The 27244-nt window shown below is 37.5% G+C and overlaps 2 protein-coding genes and 1 long non-coding RNA gene across 5 annotated transcripts in view; 1 reads left to right on the top strand and 2 right to left on the bottom strand.

The window, feature by feature from the left end:
- The window catches only part of LOC112150987 (brain-enriched guanylate kinase-associated protein), a 56383-nt gene extending 33443 nt beyond the window's left edge, over window positions 1-22940 (top strand). For all 3 annotated transcript variants that reach the window (XM_024279674.2, XM_024279832.2, XM_024279592.2), the window contains 3 exons: window positions 6808-6915; window positions 12509-12592; window positions 16806-22940. In XM_024279674.2, the coding sequence (XP_024135442.1) occupies window positions 6808-6915; window positions 12509-12592; window positions 16806-18338 (1725 nt within the window). In that variant the 3' untranslated portion in view covers window positions 18339-22940. The remainder of the gene's footprint in view (window positions 1-6807; window positions 6916-12508; window positions 12593-16805) is intronic.
- On the bottom strand, window positions 4784-10528 carry LOC112151605. The gene is made up of 3 exons (XR_002920164.2): window positions 10116-10528; window positions 9642-9777; window positions 4784-4955 (listed from the first exon to the last, which is right to left on the bottom strand). It is a non-coding gene; the product is annotated as an uncharacterized LOC112151605 (long non-coding RNA).
- The window catches only part of wdr25 (WD repeat domain 25), a 25958-nt gene continuing 20877 nt past the window's right edge, over window positions 22164-27244 (bottom strand). Inside the window, exons 5-7 of the mRNA XM_024280126.2 lie at window positions 24403-24573; window positions 23994-24134; window positions 22164-22893 (exon numbers count right to left, since the gene is read on the bottom strand). Of these exons, the coding sequence (XP_024135894.1) occupies window positions 22672-22893; window positions 23994-24134; window positions 24403-24573 (534 nt within the window). The 3' untranslated portion in view covers window positions 22164-22671. The remainder of the gene's footprint in view (window positions 22894-23993; window positions 24135-24402; window positions 24574-27244) is intronic.

Below are 27244 nucleotides of genomic sequence, written 5' to 3'. Positions count from 1 at the left end.
AACAGAGGGAAATTTTGATCAATAGGGCAGACTGGCAGTTTTATACGAATTTTATATCATTTAAATTAATTTTAAATCCTGCATTTAGAAATGAAGACTTTAAGGATGTGGATGGCTGAGTTAAAAGGAAAATTGTGTTTTTATTATGTGTTTTAGTACTGTCATGTGATTATTTTTTTGTAATGATCACAAAATTAGGAATCTAATTGATCTATAATTGCTGTAAAAAGCCTAATTTTGAGGTATTTTCGTTCAATTTTGTGGAGAACTAAAAAATCAAGATACAACTAAAAAAGTGCCTGTATGACATTTTCCTAATATAACAGACTTCCAACTTTTACTTTTTAACACCAAGAGGTATTTTTTTTCACTCTCTAGCAAAAAAAAGGGGAAAAAAAGAAAATACCAGGTCCAGAGATCTCTAACTTAACACATTTAAAAGTAGAAGTACTTTTCTAAGCAATCATAAAAATATTTACCCCAAACTTCTTCTTAATACTTTTTCCATGCGATAATTTATGATTGTGAACGCCTCATCTGGCTTTATCCCTTAGAGAAAAGATTATAGCTGTGGTGTTTTGGGATTGTTTGGATTAGTTCTGTTAACAATTGCAGTCGCACATTGATGACGTCACAGCAACGAAGTACAGGGATGCAAGATCTGCACTAAAATCTATGTAAGAGGCGTTTTCAGCTGAGTTCAAATAAAACGTTCATGCATGTAAATATGGAGTTTCGAAAGAGCCAAATTAAAATAAATATATACACCATTAAATAAATAAAATAAACGTGTCATTAATTATTTTAAAGTGGCATTAAATAAATAAAAGTTTAAATAAATAATTGTTTAAATAAATGTGGCATTAAAATATTAAAATAGTCATTAAAAAGTGCTTTTTAATGCCAGCTTTAAATTATTAATGACATTTACGTATTTATTTCATTTTAAATGTATTTATTTCAATTTGGCTCTTTTAACCTAAAAGGGACAGTGAAATAAATAAATATGTCATGAAATATTTAAATGTTCTATTTTTATATTTTAATGCCACTTTTATTTCAACATTTATTTATTGATTTCAACATTTATTTATTTATTGCCACTTTTAAATAATTAATGGCACATTTATTTATTTATTTATTAGTGTATATATTTATTTCATTTTGGCTCTTTCGAGACTCCATATAAAAACAGTTGGACTGTTTTTTATATTTGAGAAGATAACAATAGTTATACATTTGAAAAAGTATGATTAATGTGATTAAAAAATAATAGTTCTTTAATCTGTAATTAATTCATGGCAAGTAATGCAATTTCTTCAGTTTTTGATACATTTTTCTCAGAAATTTATCATAAAAAAAATAATCATAAAATTGTGTTTTTGGGTATTTCTTGATTGAAGTTGTTGTGAATCATGAGGAGATTTTACAATAGGTCAAAAGATGATCAGAGTTGGACTTTAAGGAAAATAGGGGTGCAAACATTAAAATACCTCAGTGAATTGTTTTTCTTGATCAATTTGTTCAGTTTCTCTGAATTTGCTGGCTCCATTTCTGCTGGCTCTGGAAGAAAACTGCAGTGCAGCACAGATTTACACGGACAATAAGCAGCATCTCTCTGCAAACACTGGAGGATTTTAACTTGTTCAGAAAATAAAGTCCACTTCATCCGCTCTTGTAAACACCGCTGCCTTCCTCACACAGTCTGCTGTTGTAGTGAACCCCGGAGAGAAAACCTAATGGACTGAAAGCTTCGGCCCCCTGACTGGCCGGCTGATGATGCTACACTCTGCTGTCCAGTCTCGCTTTTTCGGCTCCATAACATCCACAGCTGAATTGGTGTCTTGAGAAAAGTCAGCAGCACTATTTTCACTTCAGTGAGTCAACTAACTTTATCCAGTTCATGCCATTGTGAAACTTTCAATTACATTTTAAATACTTTCCCATATAATATGTAAGAAAAATACAACTCCTAAGCTTAATTTAAACTGAAAATAACAGCTTCAATGTATTTATGTCCAATTTAAGTGAGTTTTAATGCTATTAAACATCAAAACTTTATGAACCTGAAACTCAGCTCTCACTTTAAATCTCAGGACATCTTATAATGCATTTATGACCCTAAATTCTGTGATAATCCAATAGTATTTAATCATCTTGTATCATTTAATCATAAAGAACAGACTGAATTGCACTCACTGCAAACTATTCGATTTTCAACATTCAATATATTTGACCAGATTTTAAGATGTTTTATCTTCTCTCTGCTCTTTCCAAGTGTTTGTCTCATTAAGAGATAAGATCTAGAAATAATAACATTATTATTGACATCAGTCAAAATGCTTTAGCTCCACACGGAGCATCTAAGGGACATCGAAGTAAAAAACTTTTTTTTTTTAAAGTAAAAAAAAAATCTGGTCACTATCTGTTCCGAATAAAAAAAGGTTTTTCTCTAATAATTGAAGTGAAAAATATATTTTTTTTAAAGAAAAAACACACAAACAGGAAAACTCTAGTTACTATCTGGTGTGAACCAGGTGGTAACTAAATTTTTTTTCTTAAAAGATAAGTAAAAAATTAATAAATAAAATTTGAAGTATTTTTTTTTATTTAAGTAAAAAGTTATTTTCTTAAATTTTAAGAAAGATTTTTTTTCTGAAAATTGCTTTTTTTTTTACTTCAATTTTTATTAAAAAAAATCAATTTTCTTTCTTTCTTCGATGTCCTTTTATGGGCCTTATAGCTCCATACTTTGGACAAAATAAAAACTAGATTAAAGACTCATAAAAACTCAAACTGCACCGTCATTTATGCTTTCACTTTAACTATATTATTTTAAAGTTCATTAAATGTCGACAAGTTAGACTGGAAGCAAAAACATAGATTTTATGAAAAAGTGCCAGTTTCAGATTTTACGAGGATTTATTAAGACTTGTAACACAACAGTATTCTCATGTTGTTCCCTTTTATTTTAACATGAAGTTTCCACTTAATATAGTAGAATTTGTCACTGTAATCTAAATAAACTACATAAGAATTTATAAAATACAAAAAAGCTGACTTTTTTGCTTATTTTGAATGCTTGTGTGGAACTCCTCGTTTCTTATTCTAGAATTTCTTAGGTAGTTGCTGCATGTCCAGATAATGGAACTACTTTTAGTGATTTTCGTAAGATTTTTATGTCTTTTTGCAGCGTGTAAATACATTTCAAAACATTCCATCACTTAGCAGAGCTAAATATGAATACATTCACACTTAAATCTACTGAAAGCTGTGATTTGCTTTTATTATTTGCCTTTTTGTCTAAATTTATCATTAAAAGAAACCCACTTTTCTTTTTTCTTTTTTTTTTTAATCCTGTTTCATTTTTACCTTTAGGGGTGATTTCCCAACAGAGTAACTTAAAACACTTTGCACCACTTAAATGCATTAAATTCAGTGCAAGAGGTGATCGTGATGGATCGCCTCTTGTTCTATCAGCTCATAGTTTGATGTAATCCAGTTTACATCCTTTAAATAGGTTGAAATGGATGAGAACCACTTTGGCTTAGAACCGGATTTCACGGTGTACCCACCGTTCTGCTGCTGGTGAAAGCCGACTTTGTCCAGGTCAGAGGTAGTTGTTGGTGTCCTGATTTAATAAGCCTTTAACAAATTTAGAAATGTACTTTGTTCCTGTTCTTTTTGCCCTGAAATAAGAGCATGTTTAAAATGGAGTGGAGTGCTCTGCTATCCTCTGTGAACCACGGCGCTCAGTAATTGCATCTCGTGGGACTTTAGATTCATTTGTTGCCCAGTTAAGAGGCAAAATCTCCACCAGAAAAAGTAAAATGGATGGAGTGTCTTAGAGAGGCTGACATTTTACAGATGTACAACCACATCAACAGCTCCTCGTATGCTTGATAACTTTTGTCCGAGTCAGGGTGAACGTCTTCTGGTTTGGTGGGAAGGTGAGCAGCAATTATGAGAAACTCTTCCTCTTCTTCCACAGGGTCACTCACTGTTAGGTTGTCATCATTTGCATATTCATTTTCCTAGATGCATTTCTCTTTAATGTGTGCCGTCAACTGATAAGAACATCTTGAGAAGAAAGCATGTGTATCCAACGCAGCGTGACTCAAGGAGATAGAAACAATCAGTGTGTGCAGCTGCGCTTTCTCCGCTGGCCATAGCGCTGGTAATTAAAAGTACGCCGCCTCCTAACCCTCAAAAATACACTGGAAGATCATTCTCACAATTTTAAGCCTATTAGGATTATGCAGCGCCCTTTGTAAAGCATGTCCCCGTCTCAGATCATTGTGCGCAACGTGAGCGCCAGCATTTTTTGAGAAGATCGATTAGATTAATAAACCAAAGTCAGCAGCTTTGCTGAGAAATAAAGATCTGTATCTGTTTTCAGCTTCAAAGCCTGGGATTATCTTTTGATATGTGCCTAACAGCTTTCACAGTTATACACTGCTGTTAGCGCCATGCTGGCAGGCAGTGCATCAATTTGACCTTAAAATAGATGAATTATAAGTATTAAAAAAGTAAACAGAACTTGCAGTTGCCTTCATATCAACAACTAAAAGTAGGCACTGTGTTTGTAAAAGGGGAAAGCTGATTTTCTATCATGTAAAAACAAGAAATGTCTTGAACATTTTACATTTTTTCCCCATGCACTAAAACAGAGTATATTCTATACTGGCCACTTTATTACAGTGCATTTAGGCATGTAGACATGGTGAAGATGATCTTCTGCAGCTCAAACTGAACATCCGAGTAAGAGAAAAAGGGGATTTATTTGTTTTTGAATGTAACATGGTTGTTGGTCTGAGTGTTTCAGAAACTGCTGATCTCTGGGGTTTACAGAGAATTGTCTGAAAAGGAGAAAATATCTAGTGAGCGCCAGTTCTGTGGGCAGAAATGTCTTGTTAATGCCGGGGGTCAGAGGAGAATGGTCAGACTGGTTCCAGCTGATAGAAAAGAGACAGGAAATCAAATAACCACTGGTTACAACCGAGCTTCACTGAATGCACAAAAAATTTGAGGCAGATGGGCTACAGCAGCAGAAGACCACACCGATTATCACTCCTGTCAGCTAAGAACAGGAAACTGGGGCTACAATTCACGCAGGATCACCAAAACTGGACGATAGAAGATTGTCAAACTGTTCTCTGGTCGAATGAATCTGAATTTCTGCTGCAACATTTGGATAGTAGGGTCAGAATTTGGCAAGAGAATCTGGCTACAGAGAAAAAATATGGCGCCCGAAAATTAATAGCCGGAAGTCCCTCCCCCTGCTGGAGCCGACCGCAACAAAAATATTGTTTTAAGCTTTTGACCTTTTCCTTTTTTTTCTCTCTTTTGTTGACTCTTTTACAGAGAAAAAAAAAGGCATTATAGCGGTTCTGATCAGCTGATTCACGGTGAAAAAAACAGTCACAGTTTATTCACATTCAAAGGCATAAAAGCTGATAGTTCTGAAAAGGTTTTGAAATATTATTTTGAAAGGGTTTTCTAAAGTTTAGGAAATGCACACTTACACAACCGGCTAAAGTTACGATTTCCGCTTCTGGCTACAGATTGATTCAGACGCCATGTTGCATGTGACCAGAGGCCCCTCGAATTTGGCATCAACAGCATGAAAGCATGAATGAATCCTGCCTTGTATCAATGGTTCAGACTGGTAGTGGTGGTATAATGGTGTGGGGGATATTTATAGGCACACTTTGGGCCCCTTAGTGTCAAGTGAGCATGGTTACAACGCCACAGTCTACCTGAGTATTGTTGCTGACCATGTCCATCCCCTTATGACCACAGTGTAGCATCTTCTGATGCCTACTCAGACCATGTTATAAAGCTGGAATCATCTCAGACTGGTTTTTGAACTCCACAGTCACCAGATCTCGACCCAATGGATCACCTTTGGGATGTGGTGGAACGGGAGATTGGGATCATGGATGTACAGCCGACAAATCTGTGTGATGCTATCATGTCAATAGGGACCAAACTCTCTGAGGAATGTTTTTAGTACCTTGTTAAATCTATGCCACGAAGGGAAAATGGGGTCTAACCTGGTACTTGCAAGGCGTACCTAATAAAGTGGCTGCTGTGTAGATTCTCCTTACGGATTGAAGTGTTTTGAAAGCGTTTGAGAAAAAAAAAAAAGTTTCATTTTCATGTGTACAGTGTCTGAGCTCCATTAGGAAGTGGAGTCCTGACAGCCGCACAAACAGGTCAGATCATTGGGATTATTTGCTCCATCTGTGGCAAAAACTCAGAACAAATAGCTGCTGAGATGAAAGCTGGCAGAGCGGAAGACACACCAGCAAACTGCCAGACATTAGCGCAGTTAAACTCCATTGTTAGGAGGACTCAGATGTCACTCCGGCGGACTCAATTTGAATTTATTTGACAGTAATCATTGGGAATGAAATGAGTGTTTCATTTATCTTTATCACTTTCCACCTCTCTTTATTTTTCTCTCCTCTTTCTGTTCCCTCTACGCCTCGTACTCGTACTCCCAGAGTAATTGATACGATACGAGCTCTGGCAAGTGTAATCTTCTTTTAATTAAGACCTGCTGCCAGCCACTAACTTTCCACAGACGCTGACTTGAGGGTCTTTCATTTTTTTTTTTCTCAGCCTCTGTTATCATGTTATTCTTCCCCTCAGTTGCTCCCTCAACTCCGTCTTCCTTGTTGCTTTTTTATTATCCTACCACCTCTTTACACTCCTGGCTTCATATCCCTCTTTTCTTTTAACCTCTGCTTGAGTTTTTTCTTTTGACTGATTGCTTGTGGAAATATCCTTCTGTCTTTGCAGTCCCAGCATCACGAGGAGGAAAAGAGGGCCCTCAGCCGGGAAATCATTGTACTCAACAACCACCTCATGGAGGCCAAGATCACCATTAATAAACTCAGAGAGGACAACGTGAGTGCTCTGCAAGTCTAACAACATCTCTGTCTGGTCTGCACACATGCACGAGGACATCCAGTAACTTATTTACACTATTCGCAATAAGTTAGTGTTATTTACATGAACATTTTTCTTATTTGGTTAGATTTTTCACCTGAAACATCGGATTATTTACTACTAACCTGAAGGATGCGATGGTCAGGTGGTGCTGCTTGTCCGTTAAGTGATGAATTTGGAATGACTTACTGACAAAATGTTGAAATTGATGTCACATTGAAAATATTTTCTATTAGAATTTTTTGGTTTTGGCCCCAACAAGTAAGGAACACTGTACAGAGTGAGACCAATATGTGGGAAACACTAAGGGTGTATTCAGACTGGAAAAGTCCTGATCCTTGCATTTTTATTCAGACTGCCGTCAACCCGACATTTCTGTTTTGAACCAAAGCTTTTAAATAAAACCTCTGTATCAAGGTCAGATACACTTTTTACTGCTACTTTTGGTACAGTGGAGGAGGCATGCTGCAAGACGGCAACTGAGATGGTTTGTTTATGACATATAGATTGTTTGGAAAACAGCGAAAAGATGCTTTAATGAGCCTGGATCATTTGACCATATTTCAATGAGTTGTTGTGTCTCATTGTTGCTCCGCTTCTCTGTTTACATCCCATAATACAAGGCTACGGTGGTCATTTTGGTCCAATTGTTCCACTCCGAGCACAAAGCCTAAACAGACTGAGGAAACTCAGAGCGAGGTGGAGCTTAGTCTAGCTGAAAAGGAACCAAGACCACTTGGAAAGATGGTCAGAGAGCGGTTCCTGGTCCCAGACCAGGTTCCACTTGGGTGTATTCAGACTGAACATTTCTTTTGGATTATCGGGGAAAACAAACTCTGGTTTACTTTATTACGAGAACCTAATGTGTCCTGTGTCTGAAATCTAAACAAGGTGTCTATCACCCCAACACCATTACCTTCCTATCCCAAAAATCTGTGAGGTGAAACAAAAACTGCAATTACAACATCCAGAGTTTTTCATGATAGCCCTAACTTATTGTGAGTAGTGTACATACTGTTTGAACTTTTTTGCATGAAAATTTGTCTTAAAACGTGTGTTTAGGTGTCTGTAGGTACGCAAAATAAAAGTAGCACAACTCCTTTGCAGTACACAGGAATTTACCCTTCCCCACCTTAAAAAAGACGCTTTAAAAATCTGTTTTTAAACATTCCTTCTGCCACATCAGCAGCTTCACCATTAACCCATTCTTACTCCAACCCAAACTGACATTTTTTGAGCAACCTAGATATTTCTGCTTCAAGGTGCCCCAGAAGATTAACAGTGAGCCACTGGGTGTTTTATAGTGATTATGCAAAATCAATGGGCATCCTCTGGGATGGCAGAAGCTGGAGTGAGGGCCTCATGAAACTGAGCTGAAGGGCATATGGCGGCCTGGTCGCCCGCTAGCTTTGAAGTGATTTTAACATCTCCTCCGTGTGGAGGCAGCAGGTTAGGCTGATTTTTCTTCCCTTTCTTCTTCTCCTGAAGCGTGGAGCATTTTGACAATCCTCTCTCAGTACACCCAGGTAGATGAAGATCAAAGTTCACCTTTAATGGGGGGATAATGTGTCCCTTCCGGGCCAGCAAAGAGCCAGACATTTCCTCTGGCGAAGCCAAGAGTGCTGCCTTTGAACATAAAGCCAAGCATGCAAATGCATCTCATTGAATAAAATGTACTTTACGTTCATTAAGTCTAAACGATAAACCTGCACAGTCAAGAGTTTTATAGATTATTCGATTCTGCCAATAATACATAACAGACTAATCCACAAGGACCAGAAAAACTTAAATTTAGCTCTCACAATAACAGCTTTTTTATTGCTGCTTAGCCACTAAAACAATTATAAATGATGCCAATTAAATTACTCATAGTACATTAAATGAGGTACAAAAGAAAAAAACAAGAAAATACACAATAGAATAAAATTCCTGTGATATATAAAACAAGAAATCTTTGCAAAACAACCACTAATAACATCTATAAATAACTGCCAACACTTAACTTCTATACCTAGAGGCCTATTATATTCCTGGAATTATTCATTATAGATGTTACTGAATATTACCAGGAGGATCTTTAAAATAGCAAAGTCTTCTGATGAATTGTAACATAAATACTAAATAAAAGGATTTAAAGTGGCAAAAGGAAAAAAGGAAATTGAAATAGGAGAAGTACAGAAATGAAAAGCTTTTCAAAATAAAATGTAGCAATTACATGAATTAGCTTTAGCATTATAAGATTTTTAAATGTTAATGAACAAAAAAACTCCTCGATTATATTATATTTTAAAAATGCTAAAACTTTTTGGATTACAGTTCATATATTTATAACCTAATTGTTAAAATAAATGTTGATTATTTTTTAAATTTTAATAAATAATCAAAAATTGGTATGATAATTTTAAAAACATACTGGGAAACAAACGTTCTGACAGACACAGATTTGACTTTTCAGAATAAAATGCCTGCTATGTTTTTCTCAACCATAGACTGACCATGAAACAGTTTGGTTTTTACATTGAAAAATAAAGTCCACCATATGAAAGATAAGATGTTTTCTTCAGCAACTTTTAATGAATTTGAATAAATTTAACACTTTTGCGGCAGCACAGATGCTCATAGCCCAATAAAACTTCAGCTTTAAGTTTTAATTTTTAATAGAAATAAAATTTTAAAATACTTACCTAATTTTGCTCTCCTGCTTCAATCATCCAGTTCCAGCTGTGATACTAGTTTCACAACAAATAGCCTCATACAGAATAAAGACAGTCCTTCTGTCTAAACCAGGGGTGACCCTTTGACTTCCTGTTTGAGGTCAAACTGAAACAAACATTCATGAAAAGAGTGTAAGCGGAATTTCATTTCAAATTGAACTTAACATTTAATAAAAATGTAATAAAACCTGTCATTTTCAAACATGGCGCAAACCAGGAAAAACAAGGAGTTACAATTTTATAAGAAACTAATGGATGCAGGTTTCCATTGTCAACCATGTTAAAGAAATCAAATTTTACACCAAGAAATCCATATGTCTATGGGGGCAATGTTTTAAAAATGAACCATTTTCATTTTAATTGAAGTCAAATTTGTGTATTTTTAGAAGCGCGTCTTTTCTTTGTCAAGTAGATGAACCCAAAAGAGTTTCAAACTTTACTTACCTACTAATGGAACATTGCTGAGACGGGCGGAGTAAACTCCAGTCCTCCATTCAGGCTTCATTTTCGCAGACCAATGAGTGACGTCCGAGATTGTCTGTGAAACGGTAATCTATTATATATCTTAAACCAAGGCGTGACCTTTTGATTGTCTTAGCAAATTTTTAGCTCTAAAAGAAGGCCTTTGTGACGTGATTTATTTCAAAAATAATTGTCAATTTTTTTTTCTGTTTTTTATTCCTTTGTCATAAAGGTTGGTAAAATGTGGCTCCAAGTCAAATTGTATTTAGATGGACACCAGGTGTTTGACGTTCTTCCTTAATTCGCACAAATATACAGTTAATGGTCAGACAAATTCATTGTCGACAAGAGCCAGTGTGCAATCATAAGCTGCTGATATGGAAAACATTAACAAAAAACAGCTTGATTCACAAAACTGCAAAGAAAAATCTAGCCATATCAAATAAAAACATCTAAATAATGCAAGAAACTGAAAAATCACAGATTAACATGTAAAAAATGCAGCTAAAATGTTAAAAAGGAGATTTCAGTGACATTTTTTAGACGAAGGCACGAGGGGCCACAATGCTGCAAAACTGACCTTTAGAAGTGGACGGAATAACAAAGGAGGGAGAGGGGAAGAACTAATCCAGCTAACCACCCACACACAGACGAGCAGAAACACAAAAAGGAAAAGCGAGATTCCTCTGCGCCAGCGGAGCTCCCTTACATTGATGGAGGCTCAAAAACATGAAGAGAAGGACTGAGGTTGACTTCATCTGAGGGAATGAGCCATTTAAAAAATATATACAAAGCACCAGAAAGAAAAGACCTGCAATGAAATTTATATGAATGAAAAAAGATAGTGATGCTGAATAATTGAAAAGCATATTTTAAAAAATCTAATTTTAACAGTACATTTATGGAATAAAGTACTGTATTTTGGGGAATAGAACCCATAATCTACACCCCAAAAGGGATGCAAGTATTTATACTGGTGGACAAATAAAAGATTTATTTTATTTCATAATAGACCTAAGCATTAAAATGGACTCAAACATAGAAGAAAATAAAAAAAATACATTCAAAAAGTAAAAATAAATGAAAAAAAGGAAATTAATTAAAACATATATTTTATAAGGAACATTTTTCCAACTAATATGTTTCAAAACTTGGAGTGCTGGCTGTTCCCATTAAATCAAGGGCCTTAATCTCTGGGTCGTGAACCGAAAACTGGTCCAGTACCAGGACGTGGAGCGCACCGGTACCCTAGTCCAGTACTGGAACCCTAACCCTAAGGACCGTGGTTCCGCATTAGGTACTGTGTTTGGATATCGGTACTGACTGTGTCCTGAGGATCGGCCCGCATGTAGTGATGCGTCCTGAAGATTGCAGACCCTTGATTGACAAACAGCCATCATGTCAAAAAGTGACGAGTAGGGGACATCCAAAACTTGTGACGCAGAGGGGTTCTTAACCAAACGTCAATATGTGACGATATTGGAATGAGAACGTGTTGGTTTTGGAGATAAATTCAGGGAAGCAGATTGAAATGGTTTGGATACATGACACAGTAATGATGCTGGTGAAAGGATGTTGAGGTTGAAGTTACCAAGACAAAAGGTGTAGAGAAGGACCAAAGAGGATGTTCGTTAATGTCGTGAAGGGTGAGGTGGCTGGTGTGAATAGGGAGGATGCAGAAAAGAGGAATAGATACAGACAGATGACTCTCTTTAAGAATCATGAAATACTGTTGTGATGTTATGCCGATGACACCTCGATTAATCTATGATCTTTATTAAGTCTCCAGCTACATTCACACCGCTCTCAGCGACATGTGTCAAAGCGACCATTTCCAATGAAAGGTATATTCTGGTAAATGCGTGGTTCAAGCTTCCATGTTCAACATTTGTGTTCAAGCTACGCATATTTTTAATACCGTTTTTGGTTTAAAACGCGCATTACCAGGTTAAACTTCCACCAATCAGGAACTTGGATTTGGTAGTGACACATGGATGCCGTTATTAATTCTCGAAAGCGTCAACCATTTGAAAATTAATCATGAAGGCTCAAAGATATAAAACCAACTCTTTCATATATCAGAATAGAGCTGTCAAAAAAAAGCAAGATTCACAAGATTTGCTTTGTTGATATTTCACACCAAACCTCTTTCAACTGTAGGCGACAAACATGAGCTAGTAAATTGTAGAGAAAGAACAAGAAGAAGAAGCCCCTCCCTGCATGTCTAGTGTGAACGCTATGGGCTAAAAGCGTGTTCAAGGAAGCAGGTTTCGCCGTTCTTTAACGTCACATAACCGATTTGTACATAACTTTAGGCTGGCAGAAAGCGCACCGATTGAACAATAATAATCAAATAATTGTTGTACTTTTTACAGGACCTGTACAGAAAAGACTGCAACCTGGCAGCTCAGCTGCTGCAGTGCTCCAAGTCCCACTACAGAACGCACAAGTTATCTGAGGTGAGTTCACTTTTCTCAATACTGCATTAGTCAGAGGTCGAACTTTTATAGCAACAGAAAACTTTTCTGATGAGGGTTTCCATATTTCTGTCAAACTATTCAAAATATTATATATAAAAAAAAAATAAATGAAAGCAAACTGCACCAAATAACACACAAATGAAGATGTATAACTCTGGTAATAGAAAGTGCCATTAAAACTGTTGCTGAATAGTCATCACAATAGCATGGAGCCTCGCTCTTCTCTGAAGTGCCGTCTGTCGGCTTCCCAGCTGTCCGTACTAAATCAAAGCATGAGGGAGAAGATGGAGCTATTCTTTGAGGAGGAAAAACAAATACATTAAAATATGCAGACAATATGTGCACTCCAAACAACACATTAAACAATTAAAGTAAAAAGTACAAAGCGGGTTACTCTGTCAACACAATAAAATAGAATAGAATAGAGTTAAAAGTTCTAACATTTCAAACACAAAGATTTGATTTTATGAAAATATGGAAATAAGAGGGTTTTTTTTTTTGTTTAATCAGCTTCATTTTTATCCTTTTAAACACGTTTACTTCTAGAGAAATCTAATTTAATTCAATTTTATCAAATGAAAAATATCTAAACAAACAAAGAAGAATAAACTGAGCTTTTTTTTAAGCCCCAATGCAGTTGGGGACTAACATTCATCGCATGCAAATGCAGTGAAACTAAACCACAACAATGTGGAGCCTCTATAACTGCACCAGAAGCAACATCTACTTGAAAATGATGTTTCCACTTTCCAAGGAAACCTTAGGACACATCTAGTAATATTTGTTAAATCTGCAGATTTCTGTTTTCCACACCCTCTAGGTTTTTAAATGTTAGCTTGGGGTTGTGAGAGGCTATAAGCTAGTAAACAGAGAGCTCTCAGCAATGAGGAGGAAAGGAGGGGGAACAGAGTTGCTTCCATAGACCATAAATAAAAATTGAAAATGCCTTACCTCCGGCTCCAACAAAATGAAGCCAAGTCAGTCGCCATTTTACTGCAGTATGAGTGCCACCATTTGGAACCAGATGACAATGATTGGTCCAAGTCGGTCTGACACACGTTTCTATGGCAACTACTGATGTCATTCATGAATAAGCTTGATCAAAGTCCAAGTATGAGATCTAAAATGGCCATAATAGCAAATATAATAACATGGTAGTAATAACTGTCTATTTCTCTATAGAGGTTTATGGGATTTTGGCTTCTTGGACCAGCATACTTCCTACTTGGAACATGAGGGAGAAGGGGGTCAAGTGGTTGCTTTAGGCCAATGATTCCGTTCACCACTCAGAGGCAACTTTCTAGTGAACTCCTATCGCTCTGCAGAAACTATGTCCTAGAAAACGACACAGATTTTAAAAAATTTTAGCTAAAAGTGGCAAATCAATAATTAAAAGACCACTGGGAACGATTTCAAAATAGGTCAAAACATGATCGGAGAGAGACTTTGAAGTTCGATTGTCCTAAAGAACCGAATCCTGTGATGAGGTTACAGAAGTAATCTTACAAAACATCATATGACAAAAACGTACAACAACTTATACTTCTATGTAGCAAGAATAAAAGTGAAGCAGAGAGGCTTCTGGGGTTGACAGAGGTTTTCACTAAGGTTTTAGATTTTTTTTTTTTTTTATTTAGTGGGAGTTATGTTATATGAGATTCACATGCATCGGAAGCCCTAAATTAAAGATAAAATAAGTGAGAATTTATATATTGAGCCTATAAAGAAACAGAAAGAGCCAGACTTCTGTAGTTTTGTATTTTACAACTCACACAGGCACAAAAATAAATCTGTAAGTCCAAGACCTATTGGGAAGAAAACATGTCCATCCTGATGTACTGAAAGATAGTAGAGCTCATTTGCCTTCATTTTTAATTCTTTTGACCACCAGATCTCGTAATTATTCCTTTTGACAAACATTAAAACTGTAACCATTAAGCAGGATCAGTCCTTAGAAGCCTGAACCTCAACTGTTCAGGCTACAAAATTTCTGTTGCATTTTTTTCATCCATTTCGACTGAAACACCTGTTTTCTTTCAAAAGCAAAGTCTGCAAGGAACAATTCTTAAAAAACGGTACATCCCATCTGCAGAATTAGGAATGCTGTTTACTATTTGAATTAAAGAGCCGATAAGGCTGAGCTAGCTTGCCCCTCCTTTCAGCTTCAACTCCATCCCATCTTTATTTGTTCTGAAAGAGGCAACAGCTGCTAAAAATAACTCCGACTTAAAAGATGTGGCTTATTATATGCCAAGGCAAACTTTCTATTTCTTAACAAAGCCAAGGCTGCTTTTTATCTTTTCTTTTTATGCCCAGCTGGAGACACAGAGCACTGGTTTAATTTCATTCTGCAGAACCGGTATGTGTTTGATGATAGACAGAAGAAAGGCTCACTGAGACTGGAAGAGCATATGAGGAAGAAAGAGAGGAGAGTTGGAGGAGGGGTGGAGGGGTTCTCTCTTTCTTTTTTGGCTAAGAAGCCAGAGGAGCAAGAAAGAAAAAAAACAAGTAAGTGAAAAGAAGGAGGACAAGAAAGCATAGTGGAGCAGGAGCCATTTCTTCTGACCTCGACCAAATTTAATTGGTGCATAAAAGACAGTGTGTGGTTGACAGCGTTTTTCTTTCAAACATGACGTAATAAAACAACTTTGCATCTGTCCTTCTGTCTGAGAGGCAGATGACAAGACAAGAAGGGGAGACCAGGGACAAAGAGATACAGAGTGCTTTGAAAAACTTGATAAATGTGTCAGTTTAAGAGAGATGTTGGCTTTGTTGAAAAAAAAAATGTGATAAAAATTAACCAATTTTCAAGACAAGATTATTCAAAAATTGCACAATATACAAATCCAATTCCAAATACTTGCTTTTAGTCTTCTAAAAAGATTTGATGAGTTAAAGACTCACTCCGATCGTCTACTGATCTTTTGTAAAAGAGATCCCAGTGGTCTTTTATTAATGATGACGTCGTTTTTAAGGTAAAATTTAAAAATATGACAGTTTCTGCAAAGCAGCAAAAGTTCATCAGACATTCGCCTCTAAATTGGTGGGGGACTCTTGTGGCAGAGTAAGCCGGCCATCATTTCCCATTATCCATTTGCTTACACTGTCTCTTACAACCCTAACCTAACAATACCGGTGCAACAAAAATGACGAGCAATATTGGAGCTGTCCAGCTGTAAATTTATTGAACCAGACACCAGCTCAGACGTGGAGAACAAAGGCCAAATCCAAATAGCTTCTCCCTAACTCTACATTTAACCATCCAAACACAGAGTTATGGAAAAAAAGTGTATTAAAATTTAGACGTCATTCCAACTCGATGGCCTAAATAACACATTCTCATCCCCAAGTGGTTACATATTGACGTTTAGTTAAGGACTCCTCTATATCTCTTTTTGACGTTTAGGGTGTCCCAAATTCTAGTGCTAGATGTTCATAAAATCGAGGGTCCACAACCCTTGAGACATGGTACCGGATGTAGTACCAGACCGCAGTCCTCCGGACTGGTCCTCAAAGCACCTCCAGTACCGGTGCCCAAACCAAGTACCGGTACCCTTACCCAGCAACCGGGCCTGGACGCAAACAGTACTGGGTTAGGGTACCTGTACTGGGTTAAGGTTTACGGCTCAGAGGTTCGGTATCCATGATTTAATAGGAACAGCCAATACGTCAAACAAATGACGAATTAGGTACACCCAAAATGTAAATTTGGACAGGTCTTTAGCCCAATGTCAATAGGTGACAAGTTGGGAGTGAGAATGTGTTGCCATTTCAATAGTTGCCAGTCTAGCGGTCGGATACAAAACAACATTGGTTTTATAAGTCATGCTAAAGCAAAAAGTCATTACTTACATTTACCCTCACAGTGGAGGGCTTTGTATCCGTCTGCTGCGAGGGTCTCCCTTTCAAAAAAATATTTTGGACAACCTACCACTTCAAATGTCCCTACAATTGGAGGGGTAGGGGAAGAATTCAGATTCGGCCAAAGACATACATTGATCTAGTTGTCAAGTTCAAACTTAATTTTCTTTCTTCATTGTGAGAAAAATGCTACAAGAAGGTGTTAAAAAAAGAATAACAATTTTCCTTGGAATGGGTTTTTAAATCCTTGGATTGCCATTGACATGCATTTTGGCAACATATGTTTGATAAAATGGGTATAAATCTTACAAATTGTGTCTTTCTTTTTTAGTTACCGCTTGACTTTCAAGAACGAATCAGTTCCCACATCGAGAAACAAAACCGAAGCAGAGGAGCCAAAATGGGGGAGTGTCACACCAAGTACTCTGACACGGTCCCCACATCTGTAATAGCCAAGGTTCTGGAGAAGCCTGAGGCAGGGACCAGCGTCTCTGCAACCCGCTCTCCTAGCCCCCAGCACCAGAATCAAGATTTTCTCACAGGAACAGGAAGTACTGATCATTTGAACCGCCGTGCCGCATACAAGACATCTGACCTGTACTGCAGTGACACGGCCCTTTATTGCCCTGAACGATGGCAAGAAACAGAGCGCAGACAGAGCGTGGATCTTCATAATACAGATTTGCTACAGATCCACGCACAGAACTCCATGGACAGTAACCCAGATGATGATCCTTTTCAGTCTGGAAGTTTCTCCCACGAGCCTCCGTCCCCCTTTCCCCCCCACGATGAATATGGTGCTGGAAGTCTCCCTGCTTCTAGCTCCTACTCTAGCTTCAGTCTTGCATCTGATGAGAAGGGTGGAGTCAGTGGCGGGTGTGGACGTACTCTGAGCAGCACCTTATCCTCTTCGCACCAGGGTCTCTACATGGACTGGCGAAATGGGGGCAGTGGTGACTACGAACGTAAAGGCACAATGTCTTACGACAAAGACAGTCCGAGTTTTTCCAAATCCCGCAGCATCCAGCACATGGTGACCTCCAGGAGCCCACTTAAGGGCACCTCCCCATCCTACACAAGGACAGCTTCTTGCTTCAGTGAACCCTATCACTCCAGCACCCCTCATCTGACCTCGTCCCACAGCATGGGGCCCATTCCTGGGCTGGGTCAGGCTTGCGGAGGAGATTTGGACAACCGAGACGAGGTTTCTGAAGACGAACTTAGCAACCGCTGGAGACAACTCAGTGTGGAGGACATCAACACCTTCTCATCTTCTTATCGCAACATTACAGGTCGGCTCTCTCCATACAGTTTCTCTGAACACCAATTTGAAATGCGCCCCTCCAGTAAAGTCAAGGATTCTCTTCATAGCAGCTTCCATGAAGGAGACGACGTCTTCCACAGCCGTGTGCTGGACCAGTGCTTTGCTATGGGCCCCCCTTCACCCAGGCATGGCCAAAAGGCTAAAGAACATCGTAGCAAAGAGAAAAAGTCTATGCTGTACAGAGCCAAGGAAGACAGTCAAGACTCCGAGTGTAGTCTGTTCCTATCAGGGAGCTCTAGAGACAAAGAGGGCAGTGGAGGAGTGTCGGCAGCAATTAGTGCCAAGAAGGACTACGTGAACCTGAGCGCGGACAGCTCAGCAGAGTCTCTACACCAAAGCTCGCTTGAAGCCTCCAGTCTGCAGCACTACCCCAGCCCCAGGCCTAGCATTCGGCCCCGCCCAAGCTCCAGCTCTGCACTCAGTGTTGGGCCCGCACTCCCGAAGAAGAACTCTCCAAGATACCAAAAATTTGGCAGCACGGGATTGACGAGGAAGGACAGTTTGACCAAGGCACAGCTCTACGGTACTCTCCTGAATTGAGTAGAGGAGGAGAGCTTTTCATTTTATGCATGACAACGATAATTCCTAACTGTACTGTACTGCACTATGTCTCTGCAGCAAACATACTTGTGATGGGATGCTGTTGTTCTTTTCTGTATCTTAGCCAAGGCACGCGTCATGAAGTCTACAACTTTTTTTTGTTGTTTGTCTTGTTACAGTGTAGCCTGACACCAGCTATTCAGTCGGTTTGGTTTTTGTAATTAGGTTTTTAATTGGAGCCGAGAGAATGAAACAGCCGATCCTACATGACAATGCTAATGCTATTTGCTCTCTTTTGATGTTGTGCACTGCAAGAATAACCAGCAAAAGTCCATTAATTCCTGCTTTAATGCAAACAATATTGATATGGGACTAAAGTGTCCATAATGGGATGACTTAATTGCCCATATTTTGGGGCGAAAAAAAATCATCCATTATGTGTAGTGAAATGTCGACTGCAAGCTGTTAAGAGATTTATCCCTTCCTTTTTCTTGTGAAAAAACGCATGTTGTAAAATTCACACAAATATGACGAGGAGACACATTTGCAGCCAGACTGTTGTTCATTAATGGTTAGTTCCACCTTTTAGCACAAAAGTCAGAATTAATTAAAAAACAGTTTTACATTCCATCTGATATTTCATAATATCCACAAGCAAAATGTGTTTTTCACACATGAATTACCTAAATTTGATTGACAAATATAACCTGGATAACCATTAAAATTACTAGCTAAAAAATCTATTTGCAATTAAAGTACAGAATAAATCATGTTTACAAAGCAATGTAATAAAATTCTTACATAGATATAACTAAAAGTTAGTTTCCTGAGGGAAAAATTTAATATTTCTTAGATTTTGATCAAATATGGAAATGAACAAATGCAGTTTAATTACAGCAACATGTAACATAGTAAGTACACCATTATTTACTGTCCAAAAACTCATTACAAACTTAAAAAAAAAACACAACAATGCAAAATATATCTTTAATTCAACTTTTCTATTTCTCTTTAGAAGCAAGAATTTAAAATTAGTTTTCTGCCTTCTACTTCAGTGAACATTTGCTGCTTCTTTAATACCTCACTTTTTGTTGTTTAAAGTTGTTACAGTTAATAGTTTATTCTCAGCTCTCATAAGGTCTAACCATAGCATTTCCTTGGAGTTGAAGTCAGACTACACCACTGTAATGCTACATAAATGCAGGTTCTTAACATAGACCGTAGAAAACAACGGACAAAGTGAGGTGATGACGTCAACCCTAGAAAATGCCTTACCTTCGGCTCTTGCGAGATCGGGCCAAATCCGTCACCGTGGCTCCCTGATACATGCGCCGCCATTTTGAAACCTGACAACAGTGATTGTCTGGACTCGGTCTGAGTCACGTTTTTAGAAGAACTACCGTCATCAATCATGAGAGAGCTTGTTCAAAGTCCACACCCCTTATACTGAAAGCGGCTCGGGAGAATCGTATATCTAATGAGCTACTGGCACTGGACATTAAATATTTCCTAAAAAAAATGACAGTTGGATTTTTGCAACAAAAAAAACAGTAAAGTCATAATTAAAAGACTACTGGGAACAATTTTACAAAAGAAAAAAATATGGTTGGAATAGGACTTTAAAAATCTGCGTAGCAACGTGTGAACGCCTCCATGCATTCTATGCATTTACATAGACTTTTCCTTGCAAGTGGTCGCCTGAACGCTTGTTTCTGAGCGCAGTGTGAACGTAGCATTAGAGCTGAGGTCAGACTGCATCACTCCAACATTTCTGTTTGGCTTTACATCTGCTTAGGATTTGCTTACTTGCCTTTCAATTGTTGCTATGTGAAGTTTAAACAAAGCTTTAGCTCTGGTGACAGAAATATTCTAGTACATAAAAGAGCTCTTGATTGGCTAATTGATTTAGTCTTTTACCAACAAAACAAGCCCAAATCATGATTCCGCCACCACCTTGCTGTTTATGAGAAACTTGACTCAGCAATAGTGCCACTTTGAACATTATTTCATATCCCAGAAATTTAGTAAATCTTGCTCATCAAGTCTTATTGCTCTTTTAGGACATAATGCTTTCCCTTTAGAGTAAAAAACATTTCTGAAATTTCTTTTAAATGTAGTCTTTTTATCCCTGTACTTTAAAATTGGGGTAATTTCTTTTGAAAATGTCTACTATTGGGGAAAAAACTAAAAGCGTTACAAAATCCTACATGAATTGGCAGCACCTGAATGCAATCCAGAATCCAGTAACAGCAGTTTTAGGGTAAACTACTATTGCCTTCATGTTTGTTCTCCTTTTTGGCCAACTTTGGGTTTTTAATCATAGTTGAAAGGTTGTAATTGACCAACTTCTGAAAGTTGGTCAAAAATACCACTTATTTATCAAAGCGGTACAAACTCTTGGTCATGACTACGTGAGCTGTAATGTTTTATTTTACACAGCAAAGGCTTTTCATATTTTTGTACCAAAAGGGATTAATTTGGCGGCTGCACTGCACTGTATTTAAAGTAGGACTCCTGCGAATTTGCCTTAACCATGTTCAGTGGACGAGAAAATCGGCAACTACTAACCATGTACATACTGTATATCTAAAGTAGTATTACTGTATGTAAAAAAACACTATTGGAAGTGTGTATGTTGTCAGATAAACACACACAAATTGCACGATATGTGAATACGTATGCTGTTATTTTCTCCAGATTTGGTTTCATGAAAGACGAAAGGAAAAATACAGAAAAAAAAACTAATTTTCTAAGCCCTGGATGCACAAACCAAAAGCGTTTGTTTCTCTAGTTTTATTAAGAGATTGCTTAAAAATATATATATCTGCTAGCAGTTTGTAATTATACGAAGTTAAATAAAAGTGAACCAAATTATAAGAAAGTAACAGATACAAACAAACCAGCATGCCAAGTTAGGCGACATCAAATGAATCACTGTGAAAGTTGAGTGAACGTGTGTAGATGATAGCAAAGGCATGCTAACCTGAGACAAAGTGAAAACGCGAGTCGTGCTGCCCAGCAACCATAAAATGTTTCACTCTATCATAGAAGAGGAAAATAATGTTTTAGCATCTTTTTAAGCAAAAGTTTATGTGTAAAAAAGCACCATAAAAGTCGTGACTGATAAAAAGTAAAAATCAAGAACGGAACGGATATTTTTTTTTTTGTTGTTGCATACTTCTACCTCCTTCATTTCCTCACATGAGGTTGTTATAAAATTAATTTCAAATATCCTTAATGTCTTTTTTTTATTATATATATATATATAATTGGGAAAACTAGTGAGAGAACCCCCAGTCCTTATTTGCTACAATCTGTGAAGCAGCTTTAGGAAGAAATAGATTTGAAATGAAATGTAATGACTGTACAGATGGATTGATATTTTTGTGGTGCAAGAATGGAAATTATACAAATAGGGTTATGATACTACGTCTATTTTTATCTAGGTTCAGTTGATGTTCTATTTATTGAATGTTTTGACCCTGAATGCGGTGGCTGAAGTGTGTTTTTCTGTCCTACCTCCAGCCCTGTTGTAGGACCAACAGGCTTGTCTAAGCGTCAACATGTCTGTCTGTCTGTCTGTCTGTCTGATGCATGGTTGTATATTTTTGTTGTATGCGTATTTATTTAATAAAGATGGGTGTTTGGAAAAATACTGCAGACTTCCAAGAGCATTTTTTTTTTCCAGAAACGGATACTTATAAAAGTTAGATGAGGTTTTAACAGCATTTTCTTGCTTTATATGTTGACAGTATAAAAAAAACATGATTTGAAATGTAGTTTTTAATTATTCTTGGGATTCATTTCATTTTTCTATTAAAATACTTTTTTTTAATTATATTTTTTAGTAGATGATCTTCCTATGTCTTTATTTCAGAGTGGCTCAGTTTCAGAAGAACCTATAAACACTTTGACAAACGACGTCCTTCTTATTTTGCATTTTTCTTTGAGCAGCTAATATGAAAGAAAAACTTCCCATCACTCTCAGTGAGAAGATAAAAACATTAAAAAGTGATGTGCATGCAGAATGTTGAAATGAAAATGAATGCTTTAATTAAGAAAATCATTTGAGTTATGTTTTTACTTTAGATAAAAAGTAATTCTTTCAGCATTGAAGTAAATGTTGAATTTGTAGTTTCAATTCAATGCAGACTGTGACAAAGGGATTCAACATCAACAAAAGGACAATAAAAAACTTAATTGAACTTAAATAAACTTTGAAAGAATAAAAAAGTTATCATCAAATGTGTCTGAGAAGATGCTCGTCATGTTTACATTGTTTTAATGGAGTTTTTGGTCCAGCGGCCATCTTTCTCGTCTCCTTACGGATCCATCAGTGCCAGATCTTGACTTCACCTGCCCAGTCGCAGGTGGCGGCGGTGGCAGGCAGGACAGGATGCTGAGCAACACACAGGCAGGGCTTGCTGTGAGCCTGCAGGCTGTGCAGCAGACGAGCGCTGTGGAAGTCGTAGAAGTGGGTGGAGCCAGTGGAGCTGCCCGAGACCAGGAGGGTTCCATCCTGAGAAAATTCACATTGTACAGCATATCCCTCCACCTGTAAGAAAGAAAAAAAATACAAGAGTTTCAACATGTCGGCATAGAGTCTGGTTTATAACTTATATTTCACAAATTGTGTGTGTTTTTAAAACAAACAAAAAAAAAGTTTCAGAGTTAAATATCAATATATATTACTGTTTTTTTCTTCTTTGCCGTTGCTGTTTCATGCTTTTACTTTGAAAAGAAAACTCTAACCTGTAACCTTAAACACTTAAAGAGCCATTCTGGTTGATTTCTCACTGATCACAACCCACAGTCTTACTTCACCATTTAGAAAAAAATATATATGATACATTTAAATTAACTTTTAGTTTGTTTGTATGCACAGACATACAAATAAAGATTTATTTTTTAGAAATATGAAATAGTTCATAACTTTTGACAGAGGTTTGAATGACTACCTTTCAAAATAAAATACACCCCAAGTCAAAAAAGACTAATCTCAATGCAGCAGATGTAGAATTAGGTAGTGATGACAGTAGTAAGTAAAAATATGAAACTATTCACAGTTATTTTACTGTTTGTGGTGCACCTCAGCCAGAAATTTGTGAATCTAACGAACTAAAATCAAATCAGAGCTAACTCGGCCCCTATTGTATTTTTTTAAGGTTCCTTTAAAAACCTTTTTCAAATATATTTTCAATATTTCTTTAAAGTTTACAATATAATGTTTTCAAATGTATAATTGTGTTATCCTTCAAGTTTCCAATGTGTACTTGTGAGTCTAAAACTGCTTTTTTCAAACATACAATCTGGTTTTTCGTTCACTTTAAGCTGATCCAAATTTAACCACATATGCACAGTCCAGTTTTGTTTTGCGTTATGCACAGTTTACTTTTTAAAATTAAAAACATTTTATTGTTTTTCAAGCAGAGAGCCACATGAGGCTTGTTGTCCGATAACAGTTTTTCCAGCATTTTGACATGGAATCACAGTAATCTACTTTGTGTATATTTTAGATAAGGAAGAGGGTAGAGGGTGGAGGTCCCAGTAAAACACAAAGATCTCAGGATTGCTGTTGAAGCAGTAAAAATGTATGCATGTCTCACAGCACTGCTCCTCTACAGATAAAACGTGATGCCACTGATATCTACTGACCTTATGCCCTTCGTATCGCCGCCTCTTGTTCATTCTGTAGGGCTTTTGGGTGGAGAAAAGTGCCATGTAGTTCCCGTTGGTCTGAGCAACGAAGGTGTCCTCCAGCGGGTGGAGAGCCAGGCTTGGGCAAGTGTAACGCTCCTGGTGGCCAAATAAGTCGAGCGTAAAAAAACAAAAGGGGGATTAAATATTCTCTTAACCTTTTCAAAATGTTCACAACCAGGATGCTAACTGGTCATTTCTTATTTTTGTTTTTTTCATGTCTAATTTTAGAACAATTACTAATATAACATTTTAGAGAATATAAACTTCTTGGACTATCAAATTTAGTCTGTTAGATCAGCACTTAGCGTAATATGCCAGGTTCTAGGTGTTGCTTTTTAGGTCAGCACACACACACACGTCTTACATGGTAGATTTGGTTGGAGAGGACGGCTGTGGTCTGGTAATCCCAGGCGATGAGCGTGCGATCTGCCGAGTCTCTGCTCACACAGTCGGAACTCGTGATGAAATCCTCCCCACCTTTCAGGAAGAGGATGTCCAAGGTCTGCTGGACCCCTGCTTTGTACACTTTCACCACCTTAAAAGCACCCAAACACACGTGTGTGCAAAGTCACAACCACCTTCCTCAGAGGAAATGTTGAGATGCAACACTCAATAAAAAAAGGGTTTACTCTAATCATCTTTTGTTTGGTTTTAAAAGCGTTCCCAGTGGTCTTTTAATTATGATTACCGTATTTTCCGGACATAAGTCGCACCGGAGTATAAGTCACAGTAGCCAAAAAATGCACAATGAAGAAGAAAAAAACATATATAAGTCGCTCCGGAGTATAAGTCGCACTTTTAAGAGAATAATCCAACATTTATGAACAAATTCATTGACATCAAATGCGATTCATGCGTCAAATTCGAGTCCGCTGAATCTTTTGATGTGCGTCTAATTTAATGCTCAATCCTTGTCCAAAAATGTGTTCATAAACTAGACACTCTCATTGGAGAAGCTGTCTGAAGTTTTTAGCCTCATCGCTACATGATGGAGGCTTTGGCTGTTTATCTCTTTCAAAATACACAGAAGATACGGATGATGTTGAGAGGTTAAGTTATTTATTTTAAAGAACTCCACAAAAGCATCTATAATCATGTCTCCATTCTGGGTTCGGGACAGCAGTTTTTTGTCTTTTTCTTACGGCGATTGTTACCTTCTAGCATGCAAGAGCTGCATCTAAATGACAGTTTTTAGCTGCTCTTCTGTCTGTTTATAACCCAGTTTGATGGCTTGTTGTCCCGCATTAGTCCAAGGAGACAAAAATAAAACAATAATAATAATGTCTTGATGCAAATGAGAAAAACACCATAACATCCATTAGGACAATGATTAGATTATCAGGAACGTTTGTTTTGAACGTAACTTCTTCTTCTGCGTTTCTGTCAGCTGACAGCAGCAGATACTGATACACGAACCTACAGGGCCCTCTAGTGGTTGTTATTGGGAAACAACCGCCAAAAGGCAACCGGTTTAAGTGGGGAAAATAACAAATATACGAGCCTATTAATGTCTAACAAAATCACATATAAGTCGCTCCTGAGTATAAGTCACACCCTTGGAAAATCTATGAAAAAAGCGCGGCTTATAGTCCGGAAAATACGGTATGTCATTTTTTGCCCAAAAAACTCGATTTTTAAGGACGTCGTTTCTGCAGATCGGCAGGAGTTCATCAGAAATTCATCAATGAAGCCCCCACTTCCCGTCACCCATCTGTTTGCTCTACTGCTGGCTCTTCACAACCTTAGATTACAGTTGCAACAAAAATGGCGAGCAATATGTGAGTTATCCACAGACCGAGAAAATGAAGACTTCAATGGATTTTGTCATCTACAAAGAGATGCATCAGAATGAAGCAGATTTTCTATGTCAACAAGTACAAACTTTTTCAAACTGCACTTTTTTGTCTGTTTTGGCTTCATAATAATGTGAGTAATTAAAATAATATTTTTATATACAGTGGAGAAAAAAAAATCTGCAAGTTCCTCCACTCCCAAAAGATGAGAGAGGTCTGTAATTTGCATCATAGCTCAACTATGAGAGACAAAATAAGAAAACGAAATCTAGAAAATCACATTGTCTGATTTTTATTATGTTTTTTTTGTAAATTAAGCTGGAAAATAAAGATTTGGTCAATAACAAAAGTTCATCTCAATGCTTCGTTTTATGCCCTTTGCTGGCAATGACAGCAGTCAAACATTTTCTGTAAATATTCACAAGGTTTTCACAAACTGTTGCTGGTATTTTGGCCCATTCCTCCATGCAGATCTCCTCTAGAGCAGTGATGTTTTGGGGGTTGTGATCAAGTGCGCGAGAAATGATGAGCATTCAACAGTCATGCTGTAGCGAATTGCAATTCTAGCTCAGAACTGTACGACTGGATTGATCCAATATTGCTCGCCATTATTTTGCACCTCTAATGTTAGCATGAGGCCATAAACTCACAGGTGAGTGCATAAGCAGAGGTCTCAGCGACGAGGGAGGGGGCGGATTGCTCTGTGTCAACAGTCCCGCCCACAGCCCAGAATTGTATTTCTAATAAGCATAAAATATGTCTTAAAAATGATACAGACTTTTTGATTCATGTTGTTGCCTTCAAGGCTTTTTTGTGGTTTCTGAGTTTTCTAATTATGTGAGAAAATTGAAAAAGTCGTTTGTCGATTTTTATAACTTAAATGAAGAGATTGATTGAATAACAAAGAAAAGGAACAATGGGTGATTAATCAATAATTACATTTATGCCTCCAACAGGCAAGTCCTTGATCTGAAAGTCCTCAGTATCTTGAGAGAAATGTCAGAAATTAACTCGATTTAATCATCAAAGGGTGAAATATGAATGCAGGTTTTGTGCACGTAACAGAGGAGATTGGAAGGTTCTGCATATTCTTTAGAATTGGGACACTGCAGGTCAAAAGAGAACAGACCAGCTGCTCTGTACAGGGGAGGGCGTTTAACCTTCAACCCTCTCCTGCCACTTAAACTGCACCAGAACTTTAAGCTGTTGCTCCTGTCAGGGAACCTTAAATGAACATGGGAGATCTGACCCCCAAACTCTGCCGGACTTCAGGTAAACGGTTGGATGGCTGCACCTGTAGGGGAGCTGGGTGATTTGGGTCCTGTCTATCTGCTGGACAAGTTTTAACTATACAAATCCAGGCTGACAGACAGCCGGGACATCACATCTTCAAAACTTTTTTTTTTTTTTTAA

Source organism: Oryzias melastigma, linkage group LG22, assembly GCF_002922805.2.
Source record: "Oryzias melastigma strain HK-1 linkage group LG22, ASM292280v2, whole genome shotgun sequence".
NCBI lineage: Eukaryota > Metazoa > Chordata > Actinopteri > Beloniformes > Adrianichthyidae > Oryzias > Oryzias melastigma.
The sequence above is the reverse complement of the archived record's forward strand: the minus strand, read 5'-3'. Positions and strand labels throughout refer to the sequence as shown.